The following is a 26,715-nucleotide window of genomic DNA, read 5'->3' as shown; positions in this document are numbered from 1 at the left end:
TGTATGTATGTATGTATGTATATAAAATTTGTTTGCCGCCCATTCAAGGACTCTGGGTGTACAACATACACAAATAATACAACATATTATTTTCCAAGGTGCAGCCTTTCCTATACCTTTATGAGCTGCGAGACAACCCCAGACCAGTGTTTTCAACACCCATATTCTAGACTTCAGAATCCCAGAGAAAGAAACGAGAGGAGAAAAGGTGGCGGAATGGAATGGTGAGCCACTAACGGTGGAGGTGCCGCACATGGGTGAGAAGAAGAAGGAACAGAAGGTGGGCAGCTGGTAGGAATGCCCGGCCTTCGCCCGGCCCCAGAGAGATCGAGTTGCGCCGGCAAGAAGGGAAAGCGCAGATCTTGCGTGGGAGTCCTGACAGCGTGGCGCTGCTTTCAAGAAAATGAAGGCGAGACGCCTATTGGAGAAGAAGGCAGGGGAAAGGAGGCGTGGCGAAGCGGGATTGCCAGCTCCTTATCCAGGCCTGTCCTAGGCGCTCCTGGATTTTAAGCTCCCTCTTCCCCGCGATGTTCACGAAGCAGCCATTTCCTCCATCTGTGTCTCCTTCGCCCTTGTCCCTTAGTAGTAAAATTAGTCCGTTTTGCCTTTGGGAAACGGTCCTGTTGATTGAAGTGGCTTCGGAGTCAGTCACATTTAAGGTTGTGTCCAAGTCCCTCGGTTAAAGTCGGTCAGTGGAAAAGGCGTGGCACACAAAACGCCATTTTTGGTTTCGCACCCCGCCTTCTCTCTACAAGGGGCGAAGAAACGAGGCCACGTGAAGGGGCCCGATGTCACACAAGGGCGCCTGACTGATCTGGTTGTGGCTATCGCAAGATGGGGCCAGTTTTGTTTGTGAATTATTCAGGACATAGGGGGCAGATAGAGAAGGGAACGGGTAAGAAAAATAAAGGGTCGTCCTTCTTTTTAATTGATCGACAAGTCCCTGCAGTTTTCTCTGTTCTGCTACTGCCTATTTTCTCGAATTCAGGGAGAGTGACCAAGATCACCTAACTGGCTTTCTGCCTAAAGCTGGACTAGAACTCACCGTCTCCTGGTTTCTAGCCTAGTGTGGTGTCTTATCACTACACCAAAGTACTCTCTCTTTCGTTGTATTGGGTGGGGTGGAGTTGAGGGGAACTTGCTATCCTGGTGAGTCAAAAGGTCTCCCCAATCCTCCACCCCACCGGCCAACCAAAGGTCTGTCTGGATTTCGTTCCTGGAAGATGGAATAGTTTTAAAGATCTTGGCCAGGTTTTTGCACCACATATATACAGATTGAAAACACTTGTAAAAAAAAAAAGTAGTTTTTTTATATCTTGCCCCACTGTAACTCTTGTGAAATAACCGATTTGATTCACGGAAAGAGGTCAAGACCAAAAACCATTGACCATTTTAGGGGGTTCCAAAGCCACGAAGTTTGATAACCATAGCACCAAAGGTGGGGGGGGGGTCACCGTGGAGTCTTACGTGGCGCTAGGCAAAGACCAAACAAATGCTAATTCGGTAGGGTTCGCACAACACAAGGACCCCGCTGAAAGGAGGTTGGGCTGAACTGTGGGAACGGAGCCAAAGGTTTTGTTGAGATGTGACCCTCTTCTGCTGGCAGCTCACAAAGGAAACTAAAAAATAAATAATAAGTGTGTGTGAGAGAGAGAGGGCACGATCGTATAGGAAAGACTATCCCACTTATGTGTCGCGGGGCTGGGTGGGTGGGTTAGAGCCTAAGAATTATTTTTCTTGGATCCGAGAGAACCGCATTAGAATCTAAGGCAAAACCAATGGAATCAGGGTTGCTACTTAAGGAAAGCGCCGGGCAGCTCTTCGAAGTTTTAGAAACAAGGAGTCAGCAATGCATTTATCGGGCTGGATGGCTTACCAAGCCCATCCTGGCTGGCGTTGTCTGGGTATAAAAACTGAACAAGGTGGGACTAACGACGGTAGAATCTCAGGTGTGGGTCCCACTAGGAAGTCACTAGATATCCCCAGAAGAAAGTAACGACCCTCGGCCTCCTCCTTAACTACCCGCGAACTCCCCAGGAGCTTCACTCAGCGGAGAAGTGTCGTCCGTCCCCCGTCCCCCCCCCCGAATAAAGTTCTGTCAAATAACGGGATAAGAGAAATATTTTTAAAAGTGCCTTTTCTTATTGTAAGCATCTTATTGTTTATTGCTCCGCCGTCACTAATCCACGAAAGTATTATTAGCCTCTGGGAGGTCGATTTCCCCCGAGTTTGAACGCGAAAGCTGGGGATTTGTCACGGTTAGACTTTCTTCGAGTCTAAACGGAAGACTTTGCTGCGGACCAGTGGTGCTTGCAGGGTCTTCGGGTCGCCACGGCTTGTTTGTTACAGTTTCGGCCATCCTAATTTTGGGAGGCCCAAGGATTTGGTGCGAGATAAGCGGGCAAGGAAAGACTTTGGGGCTCAAATGGCCAAGTCGCTGTGTTTCGATTCTTTGAAATATTAATTAATTCTAGTCTTTGGAGGGAGGGAAATCACTCTTCGATCCTGGGTTTATTGAGCAAACGATACCGTCCGTAATAGTGCAATAAACCGCTTCAATTTCAAAGTAGCGGTTTGGATGGGACTACCTGCTCTTTTGTAGACTGAGGTGGTGGAAGGATTGCAGTTTAACAGGATGACACTCGTCGGAAACGCTATTTTCCTAAGCCCATACACGGAAAGGACGACAATCCCCGTGGCTATCGCTGTCTGTAGACGATGGAAGTTGTCTGTTCGATCATTCCGGTTCCGCTAATTTAAGAAACACTCTTATAAATTACGACGACCAGGAGACCTGTGACACCTAGAAGACGAAAGCGTTTATTAGTGCATCGGTTGCAGAGGATTCCGGGTCTCCTCAGATATTCGGGCGACTCCTGAGAGAGGAATACCACAAAGATACGCTGAGTAGTACTGGTGTGTTTATATTGGGCGGGGGGGAGGGGTGATGCAAAAAAAGAGAGGGAGAGAAAGAGAGAGAGAGAGAGAGAGAGAGAGAGAGAGAGAGAGATGATCAGAGGATTGATGCTACACAATTTTTCTGTTCTTTGAGCCCTAAAATACAGTCCCTAGAAAAATGCTGATAGCGTTCTCGCGATTCCCTTCCCTGCCAGTCCAACCCTTGATGTTTAGGATCCATCAAAGGCAGAGAACAATCTCGGGCTCTGTCTCCGTTTCTCCCTCTCCCCCCTCCCTCTTTCCCTCCCTCTCTCTCTCCGTTTCTCTCCCTCTCTCTTTCCCTCCCTCCCTCTCTCCCTCTCTCCCTCCCTCTCTCTCTCCGTTTCTCTCTCCCTCTCCCTCCCTCCCTCTCTTTCTCACGCGTTTTGTCTCAACAGGACTCGGGGAGGCCTGGGGCCACTCAAGTCGAACCAGCACTCTGGACAACGTCGGTCGAGAGCTGGGGTCCCACCTGCTTCAGGTAGGAATACGCAGGGGGGGGGGCGGGCAGCTCTTTCCTGCCAGGCTTCAGGACAAGGCCTGAAGGACAGACTTTTAGCACCGAAGGAGCAGTGACTTGAGCTGAAGGCTTTCATAAACTTAGACAAGCAGGGTCAGTTCGGCCCGGTAATGTTTCAGGTGGCCTCGTGTAAAAAGGGAAAGTTGCAATACATTTCTAAGCATCTTGGCTTCAACTCCCATCATTCCCTACCACTGTGGCTTTTCTGAACCCTGAAACCCAATCCATCTGGAAGGCATCCGGTGACAAAACGGCTCCGGCTCGACGGAGCTCTTATCGTGTAAATTTTTTTTATGCGTTTTATAAAACGTGCTTACGTTCCAACACCATCAGGGCCTCAGAAGAAATATATAGGGATTTCAGAAACTCCCTAGAAATGAAAGATTCATAGACCAAGGGTTAGTTATTAACATGGGTGCATGAAGGATATAATGCCCAAAGGCATTTTTTTTTTGTATTGTCTGATTTTGTATTGTCTGAATCTTAGATAGAAAGGTGGAATATACATTTAATTGTTAAAAGAGGGGAAAAACCCACCTTACTCCCATGAACCTTGTTTACCGTCAGTTTGTTGCGTTCCATATATTTTGGACTCTACTCTCGATCATTCCCACACATGATGATGCTGGGGTAGGGAATGATGGAATGATGGTCCATTGAGGCAGAAGGAGAGCCAGGCTTCTAAAGACTAAAGCGTAACATTGCAGCCCTTTGCCTCGGAAGTTGAGGGCTATAGTTGCCGTTTAGGTGATTAGGATTTGGCTTGGCAAGGACACTTGCGCTATCCTAGAACCAACCCTTTCCTGAGCCTCTTCTTTGGACGTCCTTCGTTTTGTATGCCACCTAACCATCCTTGCTCTAAAGCAAGTCTCATTTTTGTTTATGCGGATTGCTACATTTTTTTCTTGCTGGCTCGCTCGCTCTCCAGGTTCAGTCGTGTCCGATTCTCAGAGACCTCCGGGAAAGGTCTTCTTGGCAAGGTTTTCAGAAGTGCTTTGCCCTTGCCCCCTTCCTAGGGCTGAGATGAAGTGACTAACTCAAGGTTACCCAGCTGGCTTTGTGCCTTAGGTGGGACTAGAACTCACAGTCTCCCGGTCTCTAAACTAATGGCTTTAACCACTCCAAAGTCCTTCCAGGTTTGCAATTTTTAGCGCCATCCAGCCACTGCTGGGGCAAGAAGACATGAGGAATATAGAAAGAAAAAAAAAAAAAAAGGAAGCCCAGTTGCCTCTTGAAAAAGCAGCTTTGGGATAGACAGATTTTAGACGTCCACACATATAGGGGAGGGAAGGGCGGCGGCGGTGGTAAAGACTGAAATCGCCAGACAAGAAATGGTCAAAAGTGGAGCCTGCAGTTTTCCACTTCTTGTTAACAAAGCCAGGAGTAGGACTTTACCCGGTCGGAGAAACTTGATCGCTCTTTGCTCTCTCTTTCTTACAGACTTTGGATGGTTTCATTTTTGTGGTAGCTCCTGATGGCAAGATCATGTATATCTCGGAGACCGCCTCGGTGCACTTGGGTTTATCGCAGGTACGTTAATGATCCCAATGGAATCGACCTCAACAGAGGCCACCAATTTTTTTTTTTTTTGCAGCGTTCAAAGTTAGGTTAAACAGGGTTTTGGAGTCCATCCTCTTTTTTTTTCCTTTTAAATGCTCCCTCTTCAACAGGTCAAATCAATCTGAAATCCAAAGTGCAGATCCCTGGGAGAGACCCCTATTAAAAACAAGGCCACTCGTATTCTAAAGAGACAAAATAATTTCTGTCCACTCCTTTAGTTCAGTGGACCTGATTTCTAAAAGCCTTTTCTAGGACGCTGCATTTTTGTGAATGCCTTGAATCCATCTGGTTCCAAATAAAGAACCTGTTTTCAAATCCACTTGAAGGCGAGACTCCAGTGGAGTGAGGCCGTCAAGGTTGACTTCAGGTCTTCTCACAGTGACCAGAAGGGCACCAAGAGCAATAGGGATAAACTGACATTTGGGGGAACCTCTATGGAATAAAGCAGGCGGTGATCGAAATTATTATGCCTCAATTTCCAACTTTAATCTCTTTCACAGTGCTGCCCTAACAGTCTGCTCCAATCTGGAAGCTGCCTTGGAGTCAATGGTAGTTATTCCAGGAGATATAGAGAATTGAAACCTCAGGCTGCATTCCATTCCGCTCATTGGGATTTGCTGGTTTTGATTAAACATCCTTAAACTGCAGCCTCAAGAGTGGTGCTATTCTGGCCAGGCTGCCTTCTCATGTCCCACTGACTTGTAATGAAACTAGACTAAAACTCAGAGATCCTCTTGTTCCACCAGAATATCTCCATATAGAAAATCTGATGTGGGAACAGTCTTTTGGCCCAACCTTATCTTAACCTGCTTGCCTTAGGTGAAAGGGCACTCCCCCCCCCCTAAACTCCCAGGAAGCAGAGGAATGTCAAGATTAGCCATTTAATTTAATGGCTTACCCTGGGATACATTCCCATTTAAGGTTCCATCCAAAACCTTCAGCCTAGGGCAGCCTTCTGTAGCCTCTGACCCTTCACAACTGAGGGATCCTTCATGCTACCATCCCTCCAAACAAGATGAGGATCATGGCCTGGAGGGCCAGAAGTTGTTGAATGTTGGTTAGCTTGCTCGGCAGGCAGGGCAAGCAAAAGCCTAATGGCCAGTCACTGTATTCACACACACCACTGATTCACAAGACCTGGGTTCACAGAGGTAGTCCTCTACGTACAACTACAATTGAGGCCAACATTTATGTTGTTAAGTGAATTTTGCCCCATTTAACTACCTTTCTTGTCACAGTTGTTAAGTGAATCACTGCAAGTGTTAAATTAATGACACAGTTGTTAAGTGAATCTGGCTTCCCCACTGACTTTACTCGTCGCCTTTGCTTGCAAAGGGTGATCAAGCGACTGAGGACACTGCAACCGTCATAAATATGAGTCAGTTGCCAAGCATCTGGATTTTGACCGTGGGGATGCTGAAATGGCCCCTAAGTGTGGAAAACAGTCATGTCACTTTTTTCAGCGCCCTTGTAACTTCGAATGGTCACTACATGACCTGTTGTAAATCGAGGACTACCTGTAGAGTTAAAATCCTAACCAGAGCATGTGTGAATCCAGGGTTTGAGTGAATGGAACCCATTGCGCCATTGATTGCGTGGATCTGGGTGCTTCCTGGTCTTAAGCCTCTTCTCCCAGCCTCGGACCCGGGTGGCTAAACTGGTCCGAACTGGCAGCCTTGCCGCAACACGCGGCAGCGCTCTTCTCCCCGCGCTCCGCTTCCCTTCTTTCAGGTAGAGCTGACCGGCAACAGCATTTACGAATACATCCACCCGGCCGATCACGACGAGATGACCGCCGTCCTCACCGCTCATCAGCCCTACCATTCCCACTTCGTGCAGGGTAAGACGCTCCGGGAAGGCGAGTGGGCGGGGCGGGGAAGGGTAAGGCGGCGATGTGGGAGAGAGAGAGAGAGAGAGAGAGAGAGCAGCCTCCTCCCCTGACATGCGCATTGTGCTCCTTTGCCTCGCAGAGTACGAGATCGAGCGCTCCTTTTTCCTCCGGATGAAATGCGTCTTGGCCAAGAGGAACGCGGGCCTCACCTGTGGAGGCTACAAGGTAGGTAGTGGCGCGAGCGCCAACTGGTGGCCGAGCTGAGAACTGCTGGAGTCCCGGCTGGCTGAAGGTGATAATTTAAAGGGGCCTTCAAAAACTCCAAATGTGCTCTTTCAACTTGGTGGTTTTCTTGCAGACGTTTCATTATCCAAACTAGATAACATCAACAGTGCTATCCCAAAGGTGCTTTTTCAAGAGGCAACTAGACTTTCTGGTTCTTTCTTTGAAGACGTTTGGCTTCTCATCCAAGAAGCTTCTTCAGCTCTGACTTGAAGAAGCTTCTTGGAGGAGAAACGAAATGTCTTCAAAGAAAAACCAGAAAGTCCAGTTGCCTCTTGAAAAAGCACCTTTTGGACAACCATGACCTGGATGATGAGAACTTCCATAGACATTGTCAGTGCTAGTATGCTACTAACTCTAAGTATCCCCAGCTTGCCCAACTTGGTGCTCTCCATTAGCTTTGAAACAGCAAATCCCTGCCATTGGAAACTGGCAGCTCTGAAAGTTGCAATCCCAGCCTATCTGGGAAGGGTCGGATTGGAGTGGTTTTCCTTTGATGTCTTCTTCTTTTTTTTTTTTTAATTTGATTTATATGCTGCCCTTCTCCGGAGACTTAGGGTGGCTTACAATGCGTTAAGCAATAGCCTTCATACTTTTGTATATTTATACAAAGTCAGTTTATTGCCCCCACAAACTGGGTCCTCAATTTACCTACCTTAGAAAGGATGGAAGGCTGAGTCAACCTTGAGCCTGGGGAGATTCGAACTTACAGTAATTGCAGGCAGCTGAATGTTAATAACAGGCTATTAGTCTGCTGCACCACCAGGCTCTTTTTTGAAGTTGAAGTCTTGAAGTTCAATCAATCAGAATAGAGTTGAAAGGAACCTTGGAGATTTTCTAGTCCAACCCCCTGCTCATGCAGGAAACCCTATACCCATAATGGCAAACCTATGGCACACGTGCCAGAGGAGGCACACAGAGCCCTCTCTGCTGGCGCACGCGCCGTCATCCCAGGTCAGATCACCGTGGCGTTTCTTTAGTGAGCTTCTGTTTTCCCTGCAAACGACGAAACAGAAGCTCACGAAAGAAAAAGATCTTACCTCTTGCCACTCTGCCGGTGTTGGGATGCCCCACCTCCTGCCGGCCAGCTGGTCTTCAGGTCTCTGCTGCGCATGCACACATATCCATGCATGTGCACGCACATGTCCATGCATGTGCATGTGTGCGCATACACACACACATGCCAGCACATGTGCGCATTCATGCATGTGTGCACACCTTTCAATTTGGGCGTGTGCGCACACGCAGTTTGGGCACTCGGTGTCTTAAAGGTTCACCATCATTGCCCTATACCATTTCAGACAAGTGGCTGTCCAGTCTCCTCTTAAAAACCTTCAGTGATGAAGCACCCACAACTTCTGTAGGCAAGCTGTTCCATTGGTTAATAGTTCTCACTGTTAGGAAGTTTCTCCTGAATTCCAAGTTGCTTCTCTCCTTGATTAGTTTCCATCCATTGTTTCTTGTCTTGCCTTCTGGTGCTTTGGAAAATAAGTTGTTGGTCCGGGTAATGGCTACATTCTTGTCTTGCAGATAGGAGGTTTTTCCTCCGAAACTTCATGCTAATTAAAATAAAGATGTTGCCCACACATATTTAGGAGGAAGCACCACACTATGAAATTGATAGCTGAGTAAACAGGCATAAGATTAGTTTGTAAAGCAGCAATGCTCTGCATACTTGGGAGTAAGCCCCCTGAAATCCACTTAAGCCCCTGTGATTTCATTCAGCTTAAATTTAGGGAAATCTATACATCCCCAGCACAGAGAAAACAAGTTTGCCTTCTTCATTACAGTTATGGAGAAACCCTCAATGCACTGAATGGCTGTAGGCCTGAACGCTAAAAATCACTGGATGTGCACTCCAATTCCCAGGATCCTTATTTGGTAGGGAGATCCTCAAGAATTCACGTTCAGAAAGTGTCCGTTAATTTTAAAGGCTGAATATTGTGTTGTCGATGGAAATTTTTTTCAGCGGAGACTGAAAATTAGAATTTTATTTAAGGCTACAACCTATGTGGTCAATAATTTTACACTACTTGGCAGAACTGTCTGAGCAGAGGCATAGAGGGTTGAGGGCTGAGTTTTAAAAGCACCCCCAAATAGGTTTTGGTCTAAGCTTCATTAATTGCAGGACATTCATATCTGAAAGAAAGCCTATAAAATAATTATTTCCAAAGAAAAAAAAGATAGGGCTTGAAGGAGCCTTAGTGTATTTACTTGTTGAATGAAAATAACTGAATTGTCTAAGGAAGTCTATAGTATTTCTTGGGATTGGTTCTGTGCAATCTTGTTTTGGAGGTTTTTATTTATGTAACCTGGATCTCTCCTCTTGTTCCATATTGTACCTCCAGCCATTAATGCAGCCTGTCTCAAAACCCATGCAGTCTACTGAGCTGTTACAAAGCTGTAATCCTTTTGAATTTTTGCATATTATAATGCTTTTCTCCACTAATAGGAAAGATTCCCTCCAGACAGGTTACATTTACTGTAGCTCCTAAGGCTATATTCACATTTTCTTAAAAGCTGCTATGTTCACATTAGAGATTTACAGCAACTTATGGACCATTCCTTCATTAGAAATTAATAGCAAATTATAGCACACACCGAACATCACTGTGCTGATCTAAGGAAGGAAAAGAAGGAAAGCAGGTTTTATATCACCAGAATAATGGCTGAGTAATGTTAGAAGAGCTATAAATTGCTGCTGAGGAAATGCCCTATAAAATCATTAGCGCCATGAATTTCTATAATGATGGCTAGATGTCTCTGTTGCAAGCTGTGGTTTACAAAAAGGGAAATGGCTTAAGGTTGCAATTCTATATACAAATCCCATAGGATACTTGGATTTATTTCAAAATCAGCATGCATAGGGGTTTTGTGCTGAAAATATCACTAGAAGTAATAGTTTTATTCCATGCTTGAGGGTAAAATAATACTTGTCGAGGGCTCATTATTAGGACTGCTGAAACATTGGTGCATGCTATTTGATTGTTACTATATAGTTGAAAGCTGGCAGTGAATATAATTTAACTTCATTCAGGGTGCACCAAAGGTGATTCTTTGGAAATATAAATAAATGTGTGAAGAGACGAGCAATGAGAAGATACAAAATGGACCACAGGGTGCTCTCACTAAGAAGCATTGAAGTGTAGGGAGGAGAAATCATCCATGTTCCTTTTGGAATTCCCTCATTCAGACATGCATGTCATTCTAATGTGCCTATCATGTGGAAAACCTGGTTAACCATGTGATTGGGCCCTGATGCACCGTACTCTGCATAGTATTTGCATTGGCAAAAACCTGCAAGGGGGGCTTGCTGTTATGTAGATCAGAAGGATCGCTCACAGACCTGATGAGCGATCCTACTGAGATCACACTTTGTTATGTGAACCCTTATCACATTGACATGACTTTTTTTGTCTCTTTGCCCCTGACAGGTGATTCATTGCAGTGGTTATCTAAAGATCCGCCAATACAGCTTGGACATGTCCCCTTTTGATGGCTGCTACCAAAATGTTGGACTGGTGGCAGTGGGCCACTCCTTACCCCCCAGTGCTGTGACGGAGATTAAGCTGCACAGCAATATGTTTATGTTTCGGGCCAGCCTGGATATGAAGCTCATCTTCCTTGATTCACGGTAAGTCATCACTTGAACTTCCTTTAGACCAGGGGTGTCAAACTCGCAATCCATGGGCCAGATGTGTCATGTGCTGGCCACCTCAACCACCGTTCTAGCGAAGGGGGGAAAAGTTGCTAGACAACATGTGTCGACAACGTGACACTGCGAGTTTGATACCCCGGCTCTAGACCAACAATAGCCCAAATAAGATAAGGTGGCTGGTTGCCCTTGTCTTCTCTGAATCTTTTTGGGCTTCCATCTCACTCTAATAACACAGGTAGTCCTCAACGTATGGCCACAATTGAGCCCAAAATTTATGTTGCTAAGTGAGAAATTTGTTAAGTGAGCTTTGCCTCATTTTACAACTTTTCTCACCACATTTGTTAAGTGAATCACTGCAGTCCTTAAATTAGTAACACAGTTGTTAAGTGAATCTGATGTCTCCATTGACTTTGCTTGTCAGAAGGTTGGAAAAGGGGGATCACGTGACTCTGGGACACTGCAAACATCATAAATGTGAGTCATGAATGTAAATTATGTGAGCTGCAACGGTCATAAGTAGGAAAAATGGTCATCAGTCAGGTTTTTTTCAGTGCCGTTGTAACTTCACTAAACAAACTATTGTAAGTTGAGGACTACCTATACAGTAATAGGATTGGTTTGCTTTGATTTTGATCTAGTCTGTTGGTAAGCTGAAGCTTATTGAGGCTTATTAACAAACCATGATTAAAAATCTGGCTTGGCACGATGTGAGAAGCCAATCTCATTCTCTGTCTTTCTCTCTCTCCCTTTCTCTCTTTCTGGGTAGGGTAGCTGAGCTGACTGGTTATGAACCTCAGGACTTGATTGAGAAGACACTGTACCACCATGTCCATGGCTGTGACACTTTCCATTTGCGCTGCGCTCACCACCTGCGTAAGGAGCCTCTTCCCTTTGAGCCTTTGAAGCCCTCAGCTGAGCCCTGTTTACTCAGAAGTAAGTCACACTGAGTTCAGAGGGACTTACTCCCAAAGTAAAGTGGGCTGACTGGCTGGGACTTTTCCAAGCAGAAGAGCAATTGAACTCACCTTTGCTAGTAAGACAGTCTCAACACATAGTTGGAAAGAGATGGATAACAAAACCAAGCTATATTTTTCAACAGGTTGATGAAAAAAGGGAGAGGAAGGGATAGATAGATTGCAAAGGACAATATCTCCTATGGTTCTAGTCAGGCACACTTTGGGGAAGTTAGTAAGCCAAGATGGTGATTGTGGCCAGATGAGCAAAGTCCCACCCCTTTATCTGTCTCTTGATGTTACATGAGCATACAAAGAAGTGGGACTTTAAAAATCACCAGTTTTTAAAATTGTCTTCTTCAGTCGGTACGGCTGCTTTCAATATGTTACACAAGAGTGCATCCTCTTGTCATTTTCCCATCCATTGAGCACATGGCAGCAGAGGCTGGAGATGCAATCTTATAAAAGAATAGTATCAACTTTTAAAGATGTTTTATACAAGAAATGAATTTGTTGCCTAAAGGAGCATTGTTTGATCTACTAAGAATTGTGTTGTTGGGCTCACAACCACTAAATTCTTAATGTTACCTTTTCCACCCAGTATTTCTCTAGTACTGTACTATTACTAGCAGTAGATGCTATGATTTCCTTGCTTGCAGTGAACATTGGGATAATGACTTGTAATGACTTCTTAGAATCAATCCATTATTCTTGAAGTAATAGAAAGCCTATTGCCATGTCTGTTATTATGACACATACAGGTGACTCTAGAAGGTTATTTCACCAGTAGGGAAATAACAATCACAACAATGACAAAAGCAGCAATCTAATGTTTTACTTGGGAATTAACCTCAGTGAATTCAATGAGACTCACTTCCAGCAATAGCAATAACACTTAGACTTACATACTGCTTCATAGTGCTTTACAGCCCTTCTAAGTGGTTTACAGAATCAGCATATTGCCCCCAACAATCTGTGTTCTTATTTTACTGACCTTGGAAAGCTAGAAGGCTGAGTCAATCTTGAGCCAGTCAGGATTGAGCTGCTGGCAGTCGGCAGAATTAACCTGCAATTCTGCATTCTCACCACTGCGCCACCATATAAACACTACGTATACAGTATGTATGTATGTATGTATGTATGTATGTATGTATGTATGTATGTAAAACTGTAGGATAGACAGGACACCATGTGTGGATAGGGGAGACCATGAGTTCTACTCCCGCCTTAGTCATGAAAGCCAGCTGGGTGACTTTGGGCTGTCTCTCATCCCAAATTACCTCACAGAGTTGTTGTTATTGTGAGGCAAATAGGAAGAGAAAGGTGTGTTGTCTATGCTGGCAGGCTTGAGTTGTTTATACAATAATAATAAAGGTGGGATCTAAAGCAATCAATCAGTCAATACATAAATAGTGATAGTTAGAAACAAATTATTCTTCTGATTGCTACAGAAAGCTACTGAGGAATCATTCTCATATCCCCTAAATGTAACAAAGAAATGTAACAAAGAACCATTTTCATATACCATATATTTGTAACATTACCTTTGTCTACAGCTCAGAGTTGAGGCAGCTTAAAATCATATTTAGCTGTTCCAGTTTTGAAGTAGGGTTTCCCATATTTTGCCAACTGTTTTTTTTGCCATGCACATGATCTGGCAGACTTTAAATGACAATAGCTTGACAATGCTAATTATGTGGTGTATTATTTGAATTAGCAAGATGGGATGGGGGAGTTGCATAGCCATATATTTTACTGTTTTCATAACTGGCAATGGTGATGAAGGATCAGTAGCATTGTTTTCGCTTACTTAGTTGGCAAGTAAAAAATGGAGCTTGCTTGCTATTAGTTGCTCCTTACCCTTCATCATCTACCCCTCCTCTACATCTATAACCCATCAGCAGGGTTCGATTTTGTAGTTTTTTGTTTTATTTTTGATATTCAAAAGAATGCCGGACTGTGTCCCCAAACAGTCCAATAGGCAGGTTTCTAGATGAGGAATACCTAGTAAGCTGCTAGTTGGGCAACATGCAATGTGACTTCACCCAATTTTCTCTCCCTCCACCCTCCCAACACACACACATTAAAGAAAGCCATTTTTGATTGTTTATCCCATTGGTAGGTGATGCTTGGTGGGTAAGAAAATCTGCAGTTCCAATTCATCTTTAGAAAATGCCAGTTTGAGAAAGCTTATGACGTTTTATAAATATTCATGGTGACTTTTACAACAGAGGGAGGGAGGGAGGGAGGGGGAGAGAGAGAGAGAGAATGTTTCCAAGAGGATTTGTTAACATGTTTCCCCAAAGAATCTGAGACCTATTAAGAAAATGGAATAACCAGCTCCACTTCTTAGAAGGTTTATTTTCATCAAGCAATAAACACGCATGTTCCCCTGCCTCTGATTTTGCTCTGTTCTATGATGTGCATGAGAATAGTGCATGAGACTGATTGAAAGTGGCCTCTATGGAGTAACATCTCAATTCTAAAAGAGCTATTACAGTGACATTCTTTGCTGATCCAGAACAGTTCAAATCAAGGGAGGTTTGGGATTTTGGTCATTCTTATTTTCTTACAACTCACTCTGATGACTAAAATCTATTTTATAACTATATGCACAATGGAATAATACCATTGATTTTACCTTAACCTCCTGGTAAACGAGTCTAGGATAGCTTTTCAGGTTATGTTAGGATATACTTTCCCAAAGAAAGTTGTTTCACTGCTTTCCATAATTTGCCATTCCCCTTCTTGAGTTCTGTGTCTTTTGTCTTCTGCCATACTGTAAGTGGAAAAGCAGATAAAACCTCTTCTAATGTTTCAGCTCCACATGTAGGAAAAGTGATCCCATGAGAGCTAAGATACCATCTAGAATTAACAAGCAGGTTTAAAGTCTGAAGCCTTTTTTTTTTACTTTATGCATATGTGATACCTTTAATTTTTAAAGTCCTATGTATAATACATACACCTCAACCATCTTTTAAGTATACACGATTCAGAATGACTTGAAAAATGCTCTTATTTTAATCCTTTCAAATCTCTTACAAAAACCAGGTTCATTTCAATGCTTTATTTTATAAGTAAAATTGAGACCAGGAAAGAATTTATATTACACATTTAATGCCCTGTAAAATAGAGAATTATGCTGGCCATTTACTGAAGAGAATGGATCATCTGCTTACAGAAATTATTGCATTGAAGTTCCACTTTAAAGAAAATCAAGTACTGTCCAGGACCATTTAGTACTGTAGACACTAGAAAATCTGAAGCCATTATATTGATTAACAAAAAGTATTTGCAAAAATAGCTCTTTGAGTACTTAAATTACCTGCCGCTTCTATTACTGTCATTAAATAATTGCATTCTGAAACATCATTTTGTAACTGATGAATAATTATCTGGTCAGGTGCTGCAATTTTATAGCCAATTTTACATAACTAAAATCCCTCAACCTGCTGGGATTTACCTCTGATACATAGAAATGTAGACATCTGATACATACTTCTGAGACATAGATTACTACCATAGGTAGTCTTCTACATACTAGTTTCTTCAATCCAGATGTATTGGATTACAACTCCCAATAAATTGGTAAGCACCAAGTTGAGGAGCGGCAGGCACTCTGTAAATATGAGATTGAGTCTCATTTAACTCACTGCAGTTTACTTCTTAGCAGTCATGTGTGGAATCACATTGTTAATAATCATTTATGCTTCCTATGCTCTTCATGGAACAAACTGACTTTGCAGAATCCCTCTGATAGCAATAGTAAAGGGCATGGCTCCATAGAAAACAAACAGGTTGTGGGGATAAGAAGCATTTCTTTTTGAAAAGTAAATTAGTTTATGTGCTCTATAGAATGCATTGATAGTCTTTCCATAATGTTTTTAACTTCATGAAGCCTGTTATTGATTGGCTGGGTAGAAGGTTTTGAAAGGATTGATACAAACAAAAATTGGTTTGAACTGGAGGTCTCCAAGCTTTCCTGAATATTAATAAAATGTCAATGAAGCATTGATAAAGTGCACAGAGGGTCAAAAACGGGACGTGATGACGTCCGGGTGCATTGGTGGAGCCTCCCTCAGCCGCTACTACCGGTTTGCCTGAACCGGTTAGAACCAGCCGAATACCACCACTGACTAGGACTGTGTCAATTCAGGTACAAGAATTGACACAGCTTCCACCTTAAGTCATGGAAGCTTATTGGGAGATTTGGTCAATTGGTAGAAAGGAATACAAAGTATGTTCCTCAAGCTCCTGGAGGGGGAAAAAAAACCAAGATATAAGTCATCATGAGTATCACGGTCTATATGCTGGTCTTCTGCCCTGAGAGAACAGACTCTGCGATATCCCTTCCGTAATTAAATCTGCTACTGTTTTCTTTTTCAGTGCTAGTGAAAGGGCAAGTCACCACTAAATATTACCGTTTCCTGGCCAAACAAGGTGGCTGGGTCTGGGTGCAGAGCTACGCCACCATCGTTCACAACAGCCGGTCTTCCCGGCCCCATTGCATCGTCAGCGTCAACTATGTGCTCACGTAAGTCCATGTTCTGGAAGCTCCGTGGTACTTCTCAAAAGAGGGGCACCTGAGTGCTGGCAGAAGCCTGGAGATACCAGGCGTCCAGGTTTGGAATGCATTAAGTGCATGTGGGGGCAGTTGCTTCAGAGCTGGATTGCATTAAAAAAAAAATGAACTACTTTTCCTTTGCCTGTCATGAGAACACTTTAAGTAGGGCTGTAAAAAAAAGACCAATATTTCAATCTTCCCCTCCCACCCAAATCCACTTTGGCTGAAGTTTTTAGTTCATGGGTACTGCCCTTCCTACAAGTTTGGCTAGGATATCTGGAGTTCTTTCATCTGCCTGAAAGCTTTCCTTTCCTGTCTTCTTCTGTTCTCCTAGAGGGAAATGAGCAAGATTTAGGGCTTTGTCACCCTTCATGTTTGCTCACTTTCTGCCTTCTTATAGCTGAAGGGGCACCCTGCATTAAATAAAATCTAATGCAGCGTAAAAGAAAGGTTTCAACGTACGGAGTTATTTATACTTAACAAACAGGACATCTGTTTTTCTTTTTCTCTGAAACAGGGGGTCAGAACCTGGGAGTTTGAAGTTCTTAATTTTATCCAGAGTATCTATCAAAGCTTTGTGATTTCTTTCTTGTTCAAAGGAATGGAGCATTAGATGGAGAGAGGAAAGGGGTAGGGAAAGAGTTGGGGTGACTAGAAGGGGTTCAGTTAGCGAGACAATAGCCTATAAGAGAAAAACATAAGCAGGGCAAGGAAAGAGCATTGGAAATGTTGAAAATGCCCCATGTTCTATCATTAATTAATACTTAGGCAGTGTTAGGAGTGAATGTCTGCACAATTGTACTTGCAGAGAGAATGTGAAATTATATGCAAAGCTCTGTCTTTCACTCTCCCTCTCAAAAGTCTCTCTGATATAGCTATTGTTGCTCTTTTATTCCATGGATCCTGGTTGCTAAACAACAATGATCGCATCAGAGTCCCATTTTCCTTTCTAATTTCTATTGGCAAGCATGATGGTTAGTGTATGAAGACAGATAGCCAGATGATAGAGTAGGAACATTCAGCAACATATGAACCGTGGTAGTTATGATACCATAAGGTATCCATTGGCCCCTCAATTTAAAGATCCACCTTATATATTAAAAAAACAAAAAGAGCCTGGACCTTAAAAGATAGCTAAATCTCATAGATTTCCATGTTCTTGCGTAAGATTTCAAAAAGAAATGGATATTTCATTTTTTTTTAAAAAAGAATAAATGGTATTTCCTTTTAAAGTTTTCTTTTTAATGGTTTGATGCCTGGACACTGTGAAAAATTGTACAGTTTTTCAGGGTCTGAAAAAGATGCTGGTTGGGCTATAACATGTCACTAAAACTCAGCTGACCTTGGTTTATGGAAAACTTAAAGATGGAAAACTTTAAGTTGTTAGGCAACTACCCTAGGACTTCATGCTAACCTGGAAATATAAAGATTTATTCTAGAAGGCAGCTGTAGCTATTGCTGCTAAGAAAGCTACATGGTTATCTTCATAAAGTCATCAAGAATCAGTCCCAACTCAAGGAAATCTCTGCCTTTGTAGGTGCTGACGGAAGTATATTTTTCCATCTCTAGATTGATTAAGTAGATCAACCTTATCACATAAATATTGTGTGCTGGATCTTCTGTCACCTTAGGGTTAAGATAGATTGTTATAGAAAGTCATATAGGAAGTCATTGTGTTTAGTTTATTTACATACGGGGATATTCTGCCAGTGCATCTTACAGCAACCCATATACTGTAGGTAGGTTTAAAAACAGAGAAACCATCAAAGAGTAACTAAGAACCCAGCATACTTATCCTTTGTATGATCTTCCCTCTCATTCTCAAATGCTTTCTGGAAGTCCCACATTTCTAATGGCTAATCAAAAGCTGTATAAGAAGGGGCAGTCTGAATATCTGGGAGAAAACTATTCCAGGGCTGGGAGGTTTTACTGAGAAAGCATGACAGGATCTTGGTGCCTGTCTGTGCAAAAGTGTCAGCAACTAGTGGGAGAGGAAATGTTGCATCTGAAACTGGGTGTAATTAGAGAATAAAGTTAGAGGGATGTGGAGTGGGGGCATACAACTTTAATAAATAAAATAGATAAAAGTTCGTAGATTTCCTTCACTCTCCCACCTTTTCTCCCTTAATGCAGAGATAATGTTTGATATAATCTTTCCGTTACCTCCCCTTCTTGGGTTAATTTAATAATTGGCTGAATAATCTCAAAGATGTTTTTTACAAATGGCAACTGGATTTTCTTGTTTTTTCCTTGAAGATAGTTCGCTTCTCATCCAAGAAACTTCTTGAGTTCTGACTTCAGAAATCAGAGCTGAAAAAACTTTCTGTATGAAAAGTGAAAGGTTTTCAAGGAAAAAACAAGGAAGTCCAGTTGCCTTTTGAAGAAAACAAAACACTTCGGGGACAACCATGTTCTGGATGATTGAGAATCCGCATAGACAACAGGCTTAATAGTGTTATTAGACACGGCCATAATGTTTGCTAATCTTCCAATTGTCTGTCTTGATTCATTTTTCATGTGAAGTAGAGTAAAGAACAGACATTATCACAAAACACTGCTGCTCCTTTGCTTGTTTGTACCCTGTGATATCATTAGCTTCTGTAACTTTCCTACTTGGGTGCTTTTAAGTGAAAATAGAACGTCAGTAGTCTCAAGTACAGGCAGCTATCACAGAATATTAATTTCTTAGAGGAGAGGTGTACAATGTAAGATGTAGAAAGTCCAACTTTAAAAAAAAATATTAACAGCAGCTGAAAGATCCAGAGAGCAAAGAATATAGAATTTGGAGACTATTTATTTATTTATATTTACACACCTTCTGGGTATTGTGCAGTTAAAAATGATTTTAAAAAAGTTTTAAAATGTTAAGTGAAAAAGGATAACATTGAACATAACAGAGTATACACCAATGGGCATGACAACAGTCTATCCCAGAGCCAGATTTTTAAAGATGGTTTAAAAATGTGTAAAATCAGGTTAATTTGAATCCTGAAGGCGAAATTTAGGGACATACATAAACGATGACCCAGAGTTTGTCCAGTTCAGGTTGAACTTGCATTTATTCTGCCTCTCTTTTATTACTTTAATAGGCATTTTTGGACACTGTATAACTAATTGTGAGTCCAATAACATTGCCCCTTCCTCAGTCAGATCTTCCAACCTAGCCCTGAGATTTGGATTTTTCAATATTTTAAAAGAGCTCCTCCTACCATTCTCACTCCCCAAATCCTTTCAATTGCTAAGCCAGGTAAACAATTCAATTGAGGTGCTCTGTTGATGTCATTCTCTGACATGGACTGCATGCTGGCTTAGCCCGGGCTTTCTTTACTGCGAGAGACATTCTGGAAATTATTGATATAACACAAAAAGTACATCATAATATATCTCCTATTAAGAAACACATTCCAGTTTCCCAGAACTGTAGAACATATTTCCAATAAATGTATATAGAATTACAGTCATAGAAATCATTGGTACAATATTATGTTCTGAGTGGATTGGGTTTCCCACTTTATTATAAAGTATATACATTTCCATCTTACTTACTAGTCTTTGAGGAATAATTCTGTCTAACGTGTGATTAAAGCAAATATGTTTTAATATACAATGAATATAAAAATATATTTATTCTCATGGATACCTGCATCCATTAATAGACTGAGTGAATAATTTGCAGGTTGCAAAGACCCCAAATAATGCTGGTTAATTAATATTGCCCAGATAATTAATTTAATTTTGTTTTTCTGCATTTTGACGAGAGCTGTTTTTATTTTGAATACTTTGTAGTATTAGTATAGTATATATACTACTACTGTATATACTATACTGTAGTATATGTAGTATTAGTATTATTTTGTAGTATTAGGGACCTGTCCTGTTCCATTTATTGGCTGTTATCCATAAATAGGTCCAGGAGGCAGTTATTAACATTTAGTTCAGGAAAACATATATTTGTGAACATTGTTTGATGAAGTTCCAACATTTGTCCCAGCATTTAATCACTTGTTAAATCTGAGTAGGGAAACAACTCATTTGTTTTCCTACTCAAAAATATTTATGATAATTTCTTTTCCCGATAGCAATTCCTCCATTTCACCTGTACAGCCTCATCCCTTCATCTGTATAAGCCCTTTTCCAGTTCTGTATAAAGATGAAAAAAAATGCTAAAAACTGGTTATTAACCAAATAAATAAAAATGTGTATACACACAAACACACATATTATGCTAGTAGGTTCGGAATTAATACATATAAACATATGGAAATAAATTCTTAATGGATTAAAGTCTCATAATACTGTAGATTAAAGTACCAAATTGCTGGTAGAGAAACAGTTTATATGATCCACAGTACTTTTATTTCATAGAGAAGAGATCAAAGCAATTGAGACCATCAAGTCTGTGTTATTGTTGAGGACCAACTTTGAACTGCCTTCACATGCATCAAAATATGGGCTATTAAATTAATATATATTTATTTATATACAGACACAAGGCTAACATTCTCAGTGTGTTGTGTCTGTTTTATATACTGAAGGCATATCTTCTTGAAACCAGCTTTTTTAAAAAGATCAATATTAAGCAATGTTTACAACAGCCTTTCTAAATGAGTGCTTGGGGCCACAGATTCTACACTTGTGCAGAATCATTTTTAGAGTTTGCATAGCCTTACTAGCAGTGGTGAAATCCAAATTTTTTTACCACCGGTTCTGTGGGCATGGCTTGGTGTGGCTTGGTGGGCGTGGCAGGGGAAGGATACTGCAAAATCTCCATTCCCACCCCACTCCAGTGGAAGGATACTGCAAAATCTCCATTCCCATCCCACTCTGGGCCCAACCAGAGGTGGTATTTGCTGGTTCTCCGAACTGCTCAAAAACTCTGCTACCGGTTCTCCAGAACCTGTCAGAACCTGCTGGATTTCACTCCTGCTTCCTAGGAATATTGGTCTGGAGGATTTTGGCTGTGTGCTTTATGATCACTGTCACAAGGATAAGGGCCTTTTGATGATGTTAACAAACTTAACTGATGCTAAAGAATTCCATTCTAGTATTATTATCTAGTGTAGGGACAAATGCCACATTGTGAATTGTCTTCAGTGATACCATTCAAAGCAGTCAATTTAGCCATCTCTGCTAACTCCATCAATTTTTGCAGCCATTCAACCATTGTGGGGATCGAGGTAACCTTCCATTTCTGTGTATAGAGCAGTCTTGCTGCTATCAACATATACAACATCAAAGTTCCAAAAATTTTTCAAAGTCTTTTTCCATTAAACCCAAAAGAAAAATCTCTGGTTTTCTCTTTATATTCACTTGAAGAATTTTCTGTATTAAGATATGAATCCTAATCCAATATTTCTTTGCTTTATCACATGTCCACCATAAATGATAAAAGTCCCTTCTTTATATTTACATTTCCAACATTCATTTTAAATGCCTTTATACATTCTTGACAACTTGTCTGGAGTTAAATACCAACGATACATCATCTTATAGAAATTTTCTTTTAAATTATAGTTTAATGTAAATTTTAAACCTCCCTTCCATATATTCTCCCATTGTTCAAGCATTACATTATATCCAAAGTTCCTTGCTCACTGAATCATACAATGCTTTTTCATTTTCCATTTAAATTCAATAACATTTTATAGACTCAAGCAATAATATCTTCATCACTGCCACACATTAGGATTTTCAATTCATTTTTAAGAAAGTTAAACTCATATTCTTTTTGGTCTAATTTGAATCTTTCTTTCAATTATACAGAAGAGATGTAACCAAATGGCAGACATGACCTTTTGATTCTAACTCCTCCTTAGACTTGAGGGTAGGGTCACCCAATTGGAAGATATTATTTTATCATAATTCACCTTTGTAATATATCATTCACTGATATCAGAGTTCCCCAACCTTTTCAGCTTTGCAGACTGGTGGTGGAGTGGCGGTGGGGGAGAGGCAATGGTTCTGCACACCCACCACTGACTGCCAGCTTAGCATGAAGAATTCAAACAGAAATCTTTTCCAGCCCTATTTGATGATGCTGAGAATAGATCTGGGTGCTTTGGCATGCAAAAGCAAACACATGTTCTGCCACTAAGTGATGTGGAAAGAGCAACCTTTTTAATTTTTTGGAGAGTGGTGGTGGGGGGGTATAAAGACTTTAAAGATAAAACTGTAGTCCAGCATTATCCCTTTCCAAACAGGTATCCTTGGTCTGAAGTTTTTAAAATTTGTTCTTTTCTCCTGGCCTCCTTTCAATTTGAGAAGAACTGCGCATCTAGTGGTGAGTTGCAAAGATTACCTTTTACTAAGAAAAGGTCTTTGAACATCACACATCCAACTTTCAATGCTATTTTATATACTTACTAGGGAGAAAGTCTTAGTGAACACAATAAAATAAGAATAACGGTTACAGTATATTCTTCAAAGCTATGTTGTAGTAGTTCAAAGTGCAAGCAGATTACATAATGTTTACATAGTGCTAATTCCAACATCAGTCTAAGCACAGGACAAAGCATTTATGAGTATTATAAATGAATTTAACAGAATAGCACAGTTGGATGGGACCTTGGAGGTTTTCTAGTCCAACCCCCTGCTCAGGCAGGAAACCCTATACCATTTCGGACAAATGGTTATCCAGTCTTTTCTTAAAAACTTCTAGTGTTGGAGCATTCACAACTTCTGGAGGCAAGTTTTTCCATTGATTAATTGTTCTAAGTGTCTTGAAATTTCTCCTTAGTACTAGGTTGCTTCTCTTCTTGGTTAGTTTCCATCCATTGCTTCTTATCCTGCCTTCAGGTGCTTTGGACAACAGATTGATTCCTTCTTCTTCTTCTATATGGCAACTTCCTAATTTAACAGAAAATTCAATAGAAGTCACCTCAAGAATGACCTATTAGTGATATGCAGATGTTGGAAACAGGGAAAGTACTCAGGATAGATAAGTTGTTCTTCTGATACCATGGCAAGAGGTAGCAATCTTCACTGACTGGAAATGAAGCTCAGGTGCAGACAATCCAATGTAAAATCCTTCTAAAAGAACAATATCACTACCGCATGGCATTGTTTTTACACGTAAATATCCTAGTTTAGGTCCTCTAGATTAGATGGCGAAACAAAAAGATCTGGTTCCAACCTGCTTCATTATACTTCTATATTTAATCTGTCTGAAGTGAGCAGATTTATCCTTGTTATTTTATGGAAGAAATAGTAAAAATTATATTTTTCAAAAGGATTACTGTGAGAGATTTCTATATTGTTACTTAAGTAGATTTCTACATTGTTTCTTAGCTGCTGCTTCCAAATGAGCTCATAATTTATATTTTCGTGAAGTAGAAATGTAGGATTCATGCAGATTCACTCTCAGTTCATTTTTTTTTAAATCTAGGAAAATGCTAGAAATCCCACTAATAGCTTTAAACACCAAGTGGGAGAGAACTAACCTGGACTCCCATGTCAAGTACTTCTGGAAATTTCACAGAGACTGACTAGCCCAAGGTTGTCTGAAATACTTTTTGTAGTAGAGTGAGAAATTGAACCTGGATCTTCTGACACTCAATCCAACATCGCTGGTATTAATGGTTTCATTTTTTTCGATATATAAGAAAGATTGCATTGAAGATTGAGGTGAAAATGTCTAGTCTGAGAAACAGTCGGGGGTCCCTATTAACTTTGCATATAATGGGAGATGCTATTCTACTGATATGTGAGGATTTACATTCCTGTGCTATTAATATAAATAAGAGATACTGTTTATGCATAAATGCTCAGATATTAAAGAGGAAATGTAGTCCAGAGACTGGCTTTGAGAAGATGCCAGTCTTCTTTAAAAGTTGAAGAAAGAAAACTAGCTGCTTTACGTCTCATTTAATAGCTTTTCAGCACATTCTCGGCCAATATGCCGCTAAAAAAAATACTTTGACTTTTAAGTAATGAGAAAGGGTAATATCAGGAATAAATGAACACACTAACATGTTCAGAATGTTGATATTATATGATCCTGTCATGAGATTCATCACTGATTATACTCTATAGTATTCTTTTCATATGAAACGCTGAATCAAGTTCTCCTTTTAATATTTTGGTATCTATCCAGGGTGCTATTAAGTGTTCTTATGGCAGCTTCTTTTAATCTTGGCCAACTTTCTCATTATTACATGATTTCATTTTCTAGCATTTAAATGCTTTTTGTGAGTCACAACTAAGTGCATTTTTCTATTTTTTATTTATTTATAGAATTGCTGCATTAGAGCAAGATAGTGCTCCTAGCATGTATTGAAAAGATGTACCCCTTGGTAGTTTTCTAAGGGGCTTGGGGATGGTCACCTCTGGTGCTCATTACAGCATTTCTATAGCCTGCACCAGATGTGCGCAGTCTAGAAAATTCTTTGATGAGCTCAAGGGAGCCTTAGGTTGACCATCTCTGGCACGTGTTGTAACATTCCCAACAATCTACACCAGAATCACTAACCTTGAGAAATGCCTTTGTAAATTATTGCAGGAGGAGGCTCCTACAGCACTCACCATAGAAGGCGCTTCGTAGCTTCATTCTAAGATGCAATAAGCTTAGAGAAGCTCCTGAAGTTGACCAAAGGAAAGCAAAACAGTGCAAGGCAATCAGGGGTGAAATGCTCGCGGTTTGGACCAGATCGCCCAATCCGGTAGCGATGGCGGTGGGTGGTTTGGAGAACTGGTAGCAAAAATCCCTGCACCCCCCACAATGCCCAGCTGAGCCGCGCGATCATCAGAAGCTGTTTTTTTTACTTTTAAAAGCATTTTTTCTACAACCTCTTCGACCAAAAAAATGCTTTTAAAAGTAAAAAAAAAAAAAGCCTCTGATGATTGCGTGGCTCAGCTGGGATTACCAGAGGCTTTTCAAAGCATTTTTTTCTGCAACCCCTTCGGCCGAAGAGGTTGTAGGAAAAAAAAATTCCTTTAAAAGCCTCTGGCGATCCCAGCTGACTTGCCTGATCATCAGAGGCTTCTAAAAGCATTTTTTTCTGCCACTTCTTAAGGTTGTAGAAAAAATGCTTTTAAAAATAAAAAAAGAAAAAGTTGGCCACACCCACCCAGTCACATTACACCCCCACCCCACCACCACCACCAAGCCGTGCCCACAGAACCGGTAGTAACAAATTTTAGATTTCACCCCTGAAGGCAATGAATGTCCTTCAGTCCTGAAGAAGTTCTTCAGAACTCAAGAAGCTTCTTGGATGAGAAGTGAAACATTTTCAAAGAAAAAAAACCCAAGAAAGTCCAGTTGCCTTTTGAGAAAGCACCTTTCGAACAATCATGACCTTGATGTTTGAGAATTTCCATAAATAAGGCAACGAATGCTTTCTTCAATTCTTCCTCTAAATATTGATACAGCTTCATATACTTCTATTACAGTCTAATATGTTTTCATTAAAGTATTAATTCAGTCCAACTTGTATCTGTATGGAGTTGAAATGAGTTGTTTGGAATTTCAATTCTATGTCTCTGAAAATGGGTTTCAGATACTATTTTTTATCAAGTGAACCTTGATCGTGGCAAGATGAATAAAAAAAACCTGGCAACTCTTTCTAGATGAGCCTTCTCCAAACTGATACTCCTCTAAGTTTTTAATCAGCTCTAATATCCCAAAGCAGCATGATGAAGTAGTCATAATGGCTGCATAAATGGCTGCATATTGGGTAGGCATCAGGCTATAAAAACTTTCTTGTGACAAGAAAAACCTTCCTAAGTGTTGAAGATAATATCCAGCCACTCTCTGTCCACACCCTAAAAATATATATCTCGGATGAAAAATCTTTTTTAAACTTTTCTATTTTCTATTTTTCATTTATTGCTTCTCATAACATCCTTAGTGGTGGAACACTTATGTGACAATTTAAATACCCACTTTTTAATAGTAATACCTGCCAATGTATTTTAGGGTTTTTTTCCCCCTCATGAAATAAAATAGGTGAGATGGTGCCTTTTGGAAAGCATAATTTGTAAATTATCCCTTTGAGAAAGATTGGTTATATAAAGAATGCAATTTAAAGTAGCCATCTCAGGACTCTCTGCTTGAAGCAAAATTAGATATTCAAGCTTTTTTTTTTTTGAGCCTCATTAGTTGAACTCATAAAACCACATCGAATGATAGTCTCATTTAGTCTTAGCTTTCCAAAACCAATAAGACAATTACAGCTGCTTTCCCAGAAAGGGAAGGAAATGCAGAATTTTAACTTATCTGAAAAACTGTGGTCTTTTCTGCTTGCTAAAAACTTGGTCTCTTGAGTCAGGATGGCCTTTTTTTTCAAGGCTGTGCCATTTTCTATCATCTCTTTAGTTAAAATCTACATGAAAGGATGAGATAGGTGATTTACCCATTTCTTCAGTTGATTTAAGACTAAAATACAGACCGAGTCAAGCGTTCTAGGCAAAATA

General features: G+C 40.9%; 1 protein-coding gene across 2 annotated transcripts in view; it reads left to right on the top strand.

Annotated features, from left to right (window-relative positions):
• The window catches only part of SIM1 (SIM bHLH transcription factor 1), an 88,728-nt gene that overhangs the window by 36,700 nt on the left and 25,313 nt on the right, over positions 1-26,715 (top strand). Inside the window, exons 3-9 of one of the 2 annotated variants that reach the window (XM_034409063.3) lie at positions 3,336-3,418; positions 4,898-4,987; positions 6,749-6,857; positions 6,988-7,073; positions 10,565-10,764; positions 11,555-11,661; positions 16,128-16,275. In XM_034409063.3, the coding sequence (XP_034264954.1) occupies positions 3,336-3,418; positions 4,898-4,987; positions 6,749-6,857; positions 6,988-7,073; positions 10,565-10,764; positions 11,555-11,661; positions 16,128-16,275 (823 nt within the window). Of the gene's footprint in view, positions 1-3,335; positions 3,419-4,897; positions 4,988-6,748; positions 6,858-6,987; positions 7,074-10,564; positions 10,765-11,554; positions 11,722-16,127; positions 16,276-26,715 lie in introns of both variants that reach the window. The other variant, XM_034409061.3, reaches the window with a different exon arrangement.

Source organism: Pantherophis guttatus, chromosome 1, assembly GCF_059756535.1.
Source record: "Pantherophis guttatus breed Tessera chromosome 1, ASM5975653v1, whole genome shotgun sequence".
In the NCBI taxonomy this organism is placed as follows: domain Eukaryota; kingdom Metazoa; phylum Chordata; class Lepidosauria; order Squamata; family Colubridae; genus Pantherophis; species Pantherophis guttatus.
This window is presented reverse-complemented; position numbering and strand designations above follow the sequence as displayed.